Here is a 13,118-nt window from a genome sequence, read left to right as displayed (position 1 = left end):
CACCCTCGCTCCCCACCATCCCACCCTCATGAGTTTTTATGATTAATTTTTCAGTTTTTAGAATTCCAAATATTTTTGCTTTTATAATTAAATTTTTATTCCCTTATAGGTGAACTGTTCTCTGGCCTGTGTGTCCCATGTAGGCAATGGAAAAGAATTAAGATAATGCACAGCAAGAATAAATAAACACTAAATTTGGCAGACAGTCAATGAATGTGTATATCTGGAGAATGATATTGGGCATCTAATGTATCAGGATGTCAAGAACAGAACTTGGCAGTCTTGTCAGAAGTGGTGTCTGAGTACAGCAGCTTTTAAAGAACTGTTGTGATTGTACTGTTTATTACGGCAGTTCCTACATGGTTAAAAATTGCTTTCTACTGTGCCCCTATTTGTTAAATGAATCTGATTACAGTGCAGGTAACTCAGGGGATCTGTTTTGGAAAAGGTGTACCTCTTGTTTAAAAGTGGCTTTCACTCATTTATGGTGCTTAGATCATGTCTTTGGTGCTCATCCAGAGACTTTAGGACTGCTTTCTGATACCAATCTAGTCAGTCAGTCATAGTCGGAGAAGAATGCTCCTACTGCTGGAATAAGATTTCTTCCTTCCCTGTCTAGTTTGGCTCTCAGAGAGGATGGATGCCAGGGTGTGGAGGGACAGCTGTCAGGGCTTTATGAGTTATATTATTTTCTTTTAAAGTCAAATATTGGAATCACACCTTCTTGTGATATTTCATTCCTTCATTGAAAAATATTTAACAGAAAGATCTGTGGGCAAGTGAGCATGTCAATTTACACCACACTGTAATAGGAGTTTAGTTGAAAACATATACACAGAAAGTTAGCTTACTTTTTAATGAAAAACAACAAAACCAAACCTTATTAGATCATTCAGGGACTCTAGGAAATGTTGATAAGAATTGATGGCACTGTTTTCTTTCTCCCCAAGGATGAGTAATTTATTTTATTAAAAAAAACCCAAAGTACAAGACATAGATGTGCAAATAGATATAATGATGATCTCTAATGACTTATTTTTTGGTAAGAAGTCATGAAAGACTAAGACAGACTTTAAAAGACATATGATGTGCAGGTGTGGGGAGGCTGTAAGTGATACAGGCTCAGGTAAGAAGCTGTGTGCATTACTAATGAGAGACTCACAGCCAGAGTTGCCTGGAAGTTCGAAAGCTTCAGATGCTGGAAGTAGTTAGAAAGCAGGGATTTCTTGTTTTGAACTATCTGACTACATAGCGGTTTTTATAAGAATTTGAACACTACAAATGTGCGCAGTTTAAGATGCCATCATGGCTACGTTTCAGACAGAAAGGTGGCACTGAAATGAACATTGTGAGAAAACTCAATTTGATGACACCTTGGAGTATATTCTTGCTTCATATACTGCTGTTTTCACTACAAGGTAAGAATTTATATTAAATATTTACTTTAATCTGCTTGTTTTAGTCTCTCTTACAATTGATATACATATTTTCCACTTACAGTATAAAGCACAAATAACACATGAGACCAGATTTATACTAGATGACATCCAGATAATCTTTTATGAAAATTCCTTATCATGGAAAGTAATTTGAATCATCTAGTTTTTAATTTTTGGATCATTTTTAATGGCTCACTAAAATCATGCTTTATTATGACATACAGCTGAACTCAGGTTCTGATGTTTTTCCCTTCTAAACCTCGATTTAAAAGGACTGTCTGAATGTAAGGTGAACGTTTGAAATAGTACAAAGCGTACAGAGGAAGGAGGCCTTACGCTTTCTTTATGCCATCAAACCAATTATATCAGAACGAGATAATTGAATCATGGCAATAGCAGTAGAGGCTAATAAGTGACATTTCTAGCTACTGTATTTGTAAATCAAGTTTTAGAAAATACTTTTTTGGGGGCAAAGCATTTATTTATATTCAGTTGTTACTGTTTGTTTTTTATTTATCCTTGAAAATGGCTGCGTGCTTGGGATCCTAAAGGGGAGATCGCAGAACTTACTAAATGTAATTTAGGTCAAAAAAGTGATCTTGCAGTCCTAGGAAAGACTGAAATTTCAAAGGGAACTGTCCCAGAGCATTGAGTGGACAGGGGCATTGGAGATAAACTTGTCCATTACCATCGTGCTGTGGTATGTTTAGTAACATGCTTCAACTTGACATTCCCTACGCAGCAAGACCAACACTACAAAGTAGACAGATCTCTGTCACTAAGTCCAATGCTCATTCTATGATTTCATGTAAATCTGCTTATGTTGATCATTCTGGAATTATCAGTCACTTCAATGTCTGTCTCCCAGGAAATTTGCTGGTCAAATACTCAAGAAAAGCAAAAATTACAGTGAAATTCAATCTAAGTTTCTAGGTTCTAGTGATCTGTTAAATGACCATAACATATGAATGAAATATTTGGGTAAACTAGTTTTATTCTTATATACTTATATATTGATTTTTATACTTTGGCAGGATATATTTGTGCAGCATCCATCTTGAAGAGAGCCTCAAAGTGAGTATTTCTTGTCCTCTAAAACAGAAGGCCTTTGGAAATGATAAAAATTCAGACGAGGGCTATAAGTTTATACTTTGTAAAAATAAATATCCTACAGAGAAGTGCATGAGAGGTAGTTTTGGAAAACATTTCAAAGAGTTAAAAATTATTTATTTCCATATTTATGTAACAATTAACATTTCCTTTCATTTTAGTTACAAGAGGATTTCTTCATTATGGCCAGGGAGTTTAGCTATTAGGAATAACTTACTTTCACTTTAAAGTTTTATAAAGAAGTTTTGTTATAAAAACGTTTTATGTGATTACTTCTGTATGTTGTTATTTTATCAATATACACTTACTGATTACAAGTATGCAATATTTTTACCATAGTGAAAGCCTTTTCTTAGTAATAAAAGGAATAAAATGGCTCTAGCACTAAATAACAAAAATCACATTTGGATGAAACTGGACTGCTTCATAAAAAGCAGCATTCTAATTAACATTTGATTATATTTATTGTGATTGAGTGTAGAACACTATGTTTGCCACTTCAACCATTTTTATGTTCATACTTTAATGGAAGTTATTATTCTATCATTTGATTTTGATAAATCACAATTGGATGTCCTTAGTTACATTAATGTTAGTTAGCTCTTTATTGATGTTGGCAGGGAGATGGTTAATTATATTTGAATAAAGCGGATTTGCTCTTGGGGCCTGCTTACCTCATCAGTGCTATGAAATGAGGTGGAGAAAATATTAGGTGTTTTGGGTCTGCAGTGTTACACTGTTTTGTTTATTTCTCTACCTCAAAGTTCCTTCCTAAAATCCAGTTTCCATCAGAGGCTGGAGAGATTTGGGGCACTCCTGGGTACTGTAAAACGAGACGGAGAGGGCCACCACCCAAATCTAACCCTCCAAGGAGGGGGGTGGGCTTTCCAATGTTGAACCAAGAAAGACCTCTTTGATGAAGTGATGGAAATCAGGAGGAAAACACTGGCTCTCTCTTGGGAAAGTCTTGTTCAGGTTGCCTAGGGCCCTTTGACGATACAAGTTCTTTTTGTTTTCTTCCAGAAACGGGTTTAATGAACATCGACAGAAAAGAGCTCTTTTAGCAGCACAGGTAGGTTATGCCTCAGACGGGAGAGAGGCAGAGAAATAATCCATTCTGCTGTGGGACTCTGCTGTCACTTCAACAATGGGACCTTTGTGGAGAGGAATTAAATGCTACAAACAAGGCAGGAAGGAGGAGGAGGAAGCAGCTTTGGTATAGCAGGTTTTTTTTTTTTTGCGACCCTCAAATGCGTCCTTCATTTCTGTTTACTTGTTTGCAATGAAGTACTTTTTGTTATTTACCTCAGTTACCTAGGGATCAGTTTCCATTATCTATATGGCATTTCATCTACTTACCAAAAAATTAGTTTTGGCACGAAAATTAGGGACAATGTGAGTCAGGATCCTGAAAACGGAACAAATACAAGTTTAAAACGGAAAGCAAAGAAAAGAAACCCCATTGTGGTTGAGTAGATTCCAGTTCTAAAGAATGGAACTGCTCAGTCAGGCTTACTTGGCTGTAATCCTTATGGAAGTGGATCTCATTTCGTTAGCACCAGTGGGTGGGTTAAAAACACCAACCTTTAGGTCAGGTCAAACGCACCAGATCCGCTGCCATCAAGTCTGTTTCCACTGGTATCCACACAGGGTTTCTGATCAGATAAATTTTTATGGGAGCAGATAGCCTGAGCTTTCCCTTATGGAATTGCTGGCGACACCAGGGGAATTCCATCCTGTCACAGAGGGTTGTCACGAGATGGAATCAACTCATGGTGCTGAGTTTTGAGTAGAGGGTATTAGAGATGCCTTGATGCCTTTCAGAGAGCTTTCATATGGTTTGATATAGCTTTTTTTGTTTTTGCGGAGAAAACAAAATTGAATTCCATCTGCCATGGAGTGGATGCCAACTCCTAGTGAGCTGGTGAATTTCTGAGACTGTTCATGGGGGTAGAACGGCCCAGCCAATGTGTATGCACTACACCATCAGAAAGGGGCCACAGAATTTGAAAAATGTTTGCCCAATCATTTTATATAATGGATATTGGATAATATAACAATATTTTCAAAAACAGTTTGGATGTTAGGATGGCTGTTTAAAAGTTTAAAATGATTTCTCTATTAAATAAGGCTGGTAACAAAGAATTTAACTTAGTAAAGAAGTTTCTTTGGAAAAAAAAAGAAGTTTCTTTGGAAAGTATTATGACTCGAGCATTTATATAGGAAGTCGTTTAAAGGTTCCAGTAGGCATTTTCCAAATGCTGGAATGTAATCAATTTCTGCTGGCTTTTTTCTTTAAACGAGTGCCTGCATTTTGTATTTTACTGTGTTCGTTGATGAGGATTAGTAGATGACTGGAAGATAGATAAGCTCTGTGAGTGTTTAGAAGAAAAAAAACTAATTTGTTTTATCAAGAGTAGAAACCTTTTAATTTTATTTGGATACTAGCATGGCAAAGGATTGGATATAGAGTGAGAACAGCATTTTCCTTTGTGTATGTATCTAGTTATAGGTCATGGGAAATGGTTAACATGATGTTTGTCTGAGGAATGTTAAGTACAGTTTTCTCAACAGACCACGTTAGCCTCAAAAGAACATTAGCATTATCAGTCAAAAATCTGATATTGAGAAAACATTCCAGTGAATCTACTGGATTGAGAGACTTGTGACCTGTACTCCAAAGTTGTGTCTACTACCGTCATGGTTCCAAGCAACCTTCATTCCATTTGAACAATGTCTTTTTTTAAAGTCAGGTGGTATGTATTGTCAAAATATCATGGACTGACAGAGATATAAGCATGAATTGCAATGTTTGTTATCTCAAAAGAGAATGTCGAGTGGTGGTAAGTGTGGGGAGATTTAATTTCTGTGTAACTGGTTCATTGACTCTATGAGTCACTGAGTAAATTCTGACTTACAGAGGCCTTACATAGGGTACACCATACTTTGTACATCTTTATAGGCGTAGACAGTCTCATCTTCCCCCCCTCAGATTTGCTGGTAGGTTTGAACTGCTGACCTTTTTGTTAATAGTTTAACATTTACGAACTCTGTCACTAAGCCTTCTGAATGGAAGACCACCATCAATTATCCACCATTATTTATGTAATGTTAAGAAAATCCATCAATTACATTCATAAATGTAAGACATAGTCCTGTTTCAGATATGTTAAAAATTAAAGCTGTTTATTGTCTTAGCTTAGTGGAAATGCTATATTCTGAAGCATGAGCTATTGGGATAATGAAAGGAAAACCTCAAACCAAACCCAGTGCCATCGAGACGGTTCCGACTCATAGCGACTCATAGCGGCTTTGAGACTGTTCATCTTTAAGGAGCCTATAGCTTCCACTTCCTCCCAGCGAACCACGGCCTTGTGGTGAGCAGTCTGGTGCTTACCCGACAAAACCTAATGCAGGCTCCCGAGCGAGAAGATCATCAATGTTCCGTAAACACGGAATAAGAGTGGCTCCATTTGGGTGAGAGAAGATTCAGCATGAAACGAATTACATACCTTCTCTGTTTCCCAAGGTTGTCCAGTGTGTTGTTTTTACCTAATTAAAGATAGGTATTGTATTCAAAGCCTTTATTAAATGTCAGGGATGGTTTTTGGTTTTTAATTACCTTATTTCATTGAATCATCACAACAAGGTAGGCACGAATATCATTCCATGTTCTAGATCAGAAGATTGAGATTGGGCAGGAGAACACGCATGATCAAAGTCTGCATGAGGCAGAGTTAATTTTGAGGTTATTATAAAGTATATGCAAGAGAAAGATGAAGCTATTCTCTTGTAAATATTGACAGCCGTGGAAACTCAAAGGGGAAGGTCTACTCTGTCCTATAGAGTCAGATGCGAGTATATTTTTTATGAGCATCACAGATGGGTGAATGTTTGGTTTCCACTACTAGAGGGATTGATGCTAAGACATTTGGAGACAAAGTTGTAGGATCTGTGTGTTTATAATATTGATAAATCAAAAAGAAAATTCACTGTCATTGAGTCCCTCTAACTCAGAGTGACCTGACAGGTCTCCGAAGCGGTAGCCAGAAGTCCCATCTTTTCTCTGTGCTCGTCAGTCCAACTCTTTACCCACGACACCACTAGCACGCCTTCAAAATATTGATAGTTAGGTTCAGTGTGGACAACTGGAAGCAACATAACTGAAGAAAGTAAGAATTGTTATTGTAGGACAAACAACATAATCAATGGTTGAAAACTTAATCTATTTTGAAGAAAGAGTGCGATGGAGCAAGGAAGATAGACAGCAGGAAATAATGAACTTGGAGCCATGGTGTGAGGCAACAGTTTAGAAATGATCTTTCAGTAGATGAGAGAGTGCGGGGTCATTTTATCCTGTGGGGACACGTTTGCTGTTAAAAGATAACAATCCTGCTTTTGGAATAAACTGAGATGAACTTTTATTTAGCTGTGGTAACATTCTTCATCACCCTTTCTTAGTATCCTTCATTTTTTCTAGGTTTTCTAACTTCATTTTATATACAATTAGACAGTTATGTGAGTTTATTATATTTTTAAATCAACAACCCAAACCAGAACTTGACCTAGATCACACACCCAATTGAGTTGGAATTATACTCCATCATTTAGTAAGATATTTTAATAGTCTACAATTATACACATACTGAACTTTAAAATTTTTACAGTTCTAGCTGGTTGCTTGTTATTTTTAGGTGCCATCGAGTCAGTTCTGACCCAAAAGGACCCTACGCAAATGGAACGAAATACTGCGTGGTCTCGCACCGTCCTCTCCATTTTCCCTAAGCCATCGTCTCAATCCGTCTCATTGAGGGCTTTCCTCTTTTTTCACCGGGTTCTTCAGATTAATGTAAATGTCTTTATCGTTAAAAGCTTTACATGTATATATTGATATATTGTATTAATCCATTGTTGTAACATTGAGGTATGCACCCATTGACACCAAATTCATTCCAACTCAATGAAATCCTGTAGGACAGAGAACTGCTCTGTATGATTTACAGTACCTTGTTGGGGAGAAGACAGACTCGTTTTTCTCTTTTGGAACTTGGGGTGGTTTTGAACTACTGACCTTGCAGTTAGCAATCCAGCCTTACTGTGCCACCAGGGTTCAAGGTTCCCTAAACAGTAAAGTAAGCACCATTATTATCCCAATTTACAAATGAGAAATGGAGGCACTAAGAGGTTAGAGAACTTGCCTAAGAGAAGAAATGGCAGAACCAAGTCTACCTGATTTTGAGATTAATACCCTTAACTCAGGCTCCCGAACTGCCACAAACTCTTTAAGCTCTCTGGCAGTAATCGCGAGTGTGGCTTAGGGTAAATGTTCACTGTCAGAAGCGGTCAGGTAACCCTGAGCCACCCTCGGGATTACACTGCAGAGAAGTCCCTTACCTACTCCCCGCTCCAGCGGTGTCCTCCGCTGTGATCACAAAGCCATCTGATTTCCTGGTCCATTCTGTTCTGTCCATTGTCTGTGGGGGCAGAACTGGGCAGGAAATTCAAAGACGTACACACACACAAAGAGCAATACAGTGTAACCTGTGAGGATTACATTGTATCAAAGCAAATCACCTCAGATTTGTCCCTAGATCAGTCCTTTGGAAATTTTTTTGCCTGGAAATTTTTGTCCATGGCATCAAAAAAGTGTCACTTTAGTACAAAAGGAGTTTTAGACCAGATAAATGACAGTGACTTAGAATTTCTCGCAGAATTGAGTGATAGCAGTTGATGGGGAAATTCACTACCCAACACTGACACTGATCAGATAAGTGACGGCAGTGACGATTCCGCACCTGAGCTCAGCGATGTGTAAACTTGGTGCTCTATTGTCTGCGGTGCGGATCAGGCAGCTCCCCCAAGATTCCCGTTTACTGGAGTACCTGGTATGAAAGTAGACATTGACCAGAGCAACCCTTTGGCGAACCTACAATTATTTCTGACCAATGAAGTCATTGAAAAAATTGTTACAGGGACAAACCAGTACAAAGAGCAACAATACGCTACTCGGCTTCATAAGTTTTCAAGAAGCAGAGAATAGGAACCAGTGACCAACGATGACATTTGGAAATTTCTGGGCCTAATAATACTTCGGGAGTGGTGGGGAAACTCCTGCGGAAATGGTATTGGACCACCAATAAATTACTTGCAACTCCATTTTTTGGCACCATCATGTCAGAATACAGATTTTCCCCGACTATGAATTTTTTTTCACTTCACAATGAAGAATTTGATGAAACTACTCATCCTGCACCAAAACTAAAGAAAATTTGAGAAGTATCTCAAATGATTGTAAAGAATTTCCAGCAGACCTATGTGCCAGAAAGAGACATCAGCAGAGATGAAAGTCTAATGGCCTATAAGGGATAGTTCAGCTGGATACAATACATTACATCAACGAGAGCACGATTTGGCATGAAATCCTATGTGCTCTGTGAATCGTCAACTGCCTGCATTTGGAATTCGGTCATATACACTGGAAAAGGCACAAAATTCAATCCAAAGTACAGCGACTATGGAATGGCAACATCTTCTGTTCTAACACTCATTGAGCCATTGTTAAATTAGGCCTGTTGCATAACAACAGGCCTGTTGCATAAAATTAGGCCTGTTGCATGACAACTTTTATACTTCCCCTGAAATTTATGAGTTTCTCATAAAAAGCAAAACTGATGCCTATGGAACCGTCAGGGCTAACCAGCATGACATGCCAGCAATGTTTGGCAAGAAGAAGCTAAAAACTGGAGAAATGGTTGCCTGGCAGAAAGGCAAGATGCTGGCACTGCGATGGCATGACAAGGAAGATGTGTGCCTTATGAGCGCAGTTCACTATACCTCAGCTGTTACGGTGCGCACGGAAGGTGGGAAAGATGTCATGAAGCCACAAGGAGTGACAGACTACCATCAAACCATGGGAGATGTCGGCAGAGCCGACCAAGCACTTACACTCTACCCAGCAATGCAGAAACAGCCAAAGAAATACTGCAAGAAGATCTTCCGGTATCTTCTCAAGCAATGCTTGTGGAATGCCTGCATTTTGCACAGAGCAAAGAGTGACAAACCTTTGATTCATTCTGACTTCATTTGGAAAGTTGCTGAGCGGATCTTTGTGAACCACCAAACACCATAAATGGCTGTGAATAACCTGGACGTCGCGCTGTTGATGTTGTCAACCCAAAACGCCTGACTGGTCGTCACTTCATGGACTATATCCCACCAACCGGAAAACAGTCAGCACCGGCAAGGATGTGTGTGGTTTGTTGCTCAAAACGAGAAGGCGATGGAAAGAGAATGTGAGAGGAAACCAGGGTCCATTGTCCTGATTGTGACGTCGGGCTTTGTGCAGTCCCATGTTTCAAAGTTTTTCACACCCAGGATTTTTATTGAATGCACCCTTGATGTTGGACCCTTTTTGAAAAATTGCAGTGTTTTTGATTTGATTATATTGTTGAAGAAGTGTATTATTTTATATTCATTATAATTTATATTTTTTGGTGTTAAAGTTTATCATACCTGGAATGTCTACTAGAGAGATTAAAATGAGTAATTTCTTAAAAATTGAAGGCCTACAATATAAAACAATAAATTTTATGCAAAAACAATGTACTGCTTTGGGTAAAACATTACTGACATAATTAGACCGCCAGGGAGGTTAAGAAGACATATTAAATGCTATATGAATGTTAATGTGTCTGTTCTTGATGCTGAGAATACCTCACTGGCCCAGCAGCCTGTGTGGGTGATGTTTTCCTACTTGGGGCTTCAGGAAGGAGGGCCACCAATTCCTCTTTGTCCACCAACCCTTGAACATTCCCCAGATCCACCTGCATTTGAAAAGTCAGCAAACTGCAACTTTGCAGACAAACCAATCTGTTAATGCAGAGATTACATCCAATCCTGCTCCTTGCACAAATGTGGGTAGAGAGAGAGAACCAAGATGGTGAGTCCGTCATGTAAGAGAAAATGAAGGCTTGAAATCCACATTTCTAATCACTACCCTGAGGCTCTCTGTCTCCCTGAGATGGCCTCAATAACCAATGAAATAGAAAGTCAACATTTTAGCCGGTAATTCTGTATTTGTAGCTAATTTTCACATTCTAGGTTTGCAGGCTTACTGTGAACTGATCACTTAACTATTTTAAATATTTCTTTCTCTCAAGTTTGAAGCAACTTCTCCAAGATATCTTTTCCATGAAGCAATTAATTGGGGTGAAAGCAAAATAAAAGGTGAGTGTTGCACCTGCTTTTCCATCTGCCTTCTCCAAAGACCCCTTTTGGGAATCCATTGAATCAACTCCTTACTGCTTCCAGATAAAACATCATGAAATTGAGCCAGGTGGTCACAATACTTACTAGAGTAGCTGAGTTCTGTGAAATCTATATTATTATTCTTTAAATAACCAAGGCTAACTGCTTAGACAAAGTTGATGGCAACAGGGAACACATTCTTGGTTATCAGAAATGTTTTTCTGAATCAATTACTTCATCCTTAATTCTTTGGCATTCCTATTTTAGTTTACCAATTTCTCATTTCCATTAAATGGATACTGATGATAAATTGAAATTTAATTTGAATGGTAATGATGAACTGGAAATTATTATCCTTGTGCTTATAATAATAATCCCTGCCAATTTGGAGTTTCATATTTGTTTTTCGAATAGTGAACAAAATAGTTAATTATTACTTGAAGGAGATGTATTTTCTAAACTAAATGTTTAGATATTGATTTTTAAGGAAAATATAGATGGTGAATTAGGACAAAAGTCAAATATAGATCTTCCTTTATGATTAAAATCCTGCATTAAGTTTATAGATATCATCATTTTAGATCTGTATTTCTGATCGAATTTAAAACAACCCATTTTTCCTTAATTTAAGATATACTTAGAGATGTGTTTGTTTTTAAATGTAAAAAGACATTTTAACTCAACGGATCTTAAGGTGGAAGGGAATTGCAGAGTTTTCTCATTCCTACTTTTGGCAGAACTTTGGTAAAATTATCCCATTTAGATAACTATCTTTCATGACCTTAACATAGTCCAGAGAGGCCCAATTTCTCCAGTAATACTTTACGTATTCTCTAATTCTCCCGACATGTTATTCTTGGTTGAGTTTTGCCAGTTGCCTCATGTCCTGTCCTTAATAGAAGAAAACATTTTCGCTCGGATTCATTTGCATTTTAAAGCTCACTCTGGAGACGTGACAACATGAGGGTTAGAGCTGCTCGTGGTTTGCTCCCTCCTTTTAAAAAAATTTAAATCATTTTATTGGGGCTCATACAACTCTTATCACAATCCATACATACACCAATTGTGTAAAGCACACATACATTCGTTGCCCTCATTCATTCTCAAAATTCGCCTTCCGCTTGGGTTCTTGGAATCAGCTCCTCATTTCCCTTTTTTCCCTCCCCTTCCCTCCCCGCTCCCCCTTTTAATGTCATCCTTTTAGATCGTTTCTCTCTTTTTTTTTTCACGGAAAATATTATTTTTCGTGACAACCACTTCGGCTTCTGCCTCATCAAAATTAAGCTTGCGTCATTTGTAGTTCAGCTTCAGCATTAAAATATGATCTTCAAATGAAAGGTTTAATCCCGCTCAAAAGCAGATTTTCTTTTGATTTTATGCTCCGTTTGCCCGTTGAGCTAATGATGGATGCGATTCTTTGAGCATAGCCCTTGCCTCGAGAGAAGGAGGTGGACGGCCGTGCAGCCGGGGCCAGACTCCATCAACAGAATCGTCTGCGGCTTGTGTACTTCTGGTTCTCATCATCTGGAACAGGGATTCCTTACATGGGAACTTGACCTTTCGGTTGCTTGAAGGAGGCTAGCCTTTGCTCTCGCGGTAGTTTGAGACGTGAAAGCCGATCTTGTTTGCTTCACAGCCCACATAATGAAATGATCGAGGCCTGATGGGTTTCATTCTTTAGCTCATCAAGGCAAGAGGCCGGCTTTCTGTTTGAGTTACCAGTGGTTACTGTTAGTCCAAGCGAAATCCTGATGGATTATGTTTATAAGAGCCGAGGCATGCCACAAGATAACTTCTTTTTCTTTACCCCGCAGGTTCTTGCCCTCATGAATGCCTTAACGGAGCCTTCTGTTCTAAGACCGGGACCTGCGACTGTCAAATATTTCAGGCGCTTGGGACAAGGTGCCAGATTAGTAAGTTTCAGGGATTCGTCAGAGGAAACCGATTTAAGGAAGGGAACATTATGGCATAATTTATTTTGGTAGCACACATCCGTGGAGAGTTGGAGTTATCATCTAGTGTACGATTCAGAATGCACACAGTTCTCTCAGGGAATTGAGCTAATTCAGAAGTAACCTTAAGGAAACTACTAGATATGCCTGTCTCCTTGTCGCACAGGTCTCTACTTCTCCATTTCCTAAATTATTTTTACCTCTTAAGATTTTTTCGGTTGGGTTTGGTTTGAGTCAATGGTCGCCCATTTGTGCCCCAGTAGAATGGTGCTCCGTAAAGTTTCAGTGGCTGCTTTTTTCTAACATGGTTTGTTAGGATTTTCTGAAACACTCTGATGCTTGCCGAGCTAATTTCTAGGACCTTTCTTTC

General features: G+C 38.5%; 1 protein-coding gene across 1 annotated transcript in view; it reads left to right on the top strand.

Annotated features, from left to right (window-relative positions):
* The first annotated feature begins 1,339 nt into the window (after positions 1-1,339).
* OTOGL (otogelin like) overlaps positions 1,340-13,118 on the top strand; it is a 168,234-nt gene continuing 156,455 nt past the window's right edge. Inside the window, exons 1-5 of the mRNA XM_075552752.1 lie at positions 1,340-1,418; positions 2,474-2,513; positions 3,573-3,621; positions 10,709-10,775; positions 12,611-12,709. Of these exons, the coding sequence (XP_075408867.1) occupies positions 1,340-1,418; positions 2,474-2,513; positions 3,573-3,621; positions 10,709-10,775; positions 12,611-12,709 (334 nt within the window). The remainder of the gene's footprint in view (positions 1,419-2,473; positions 2,514-3,572; positions 3,622-10,708; positions 10,776-12,610; positions 12,710-13,118) is intronic.

This window comes from Tenrec ecaudatus, chromosome 6, assembly GCF_050624435.1.
Source record: "Tenrec ecaudatus isolate mTenEca1 chromosome 6, mTenEca1.hap1, whole genome shotgun sequence".
Lineage (NCBI taxonomy): Eukaryota > Metazoa > Chordata > Mammalia > Afrosoricida > Tenrecidae > Tenrec > Tenrec ecaudatus.
This window is presented reverse-complemented; position numbering and strand designations above follow the sequence as displayed.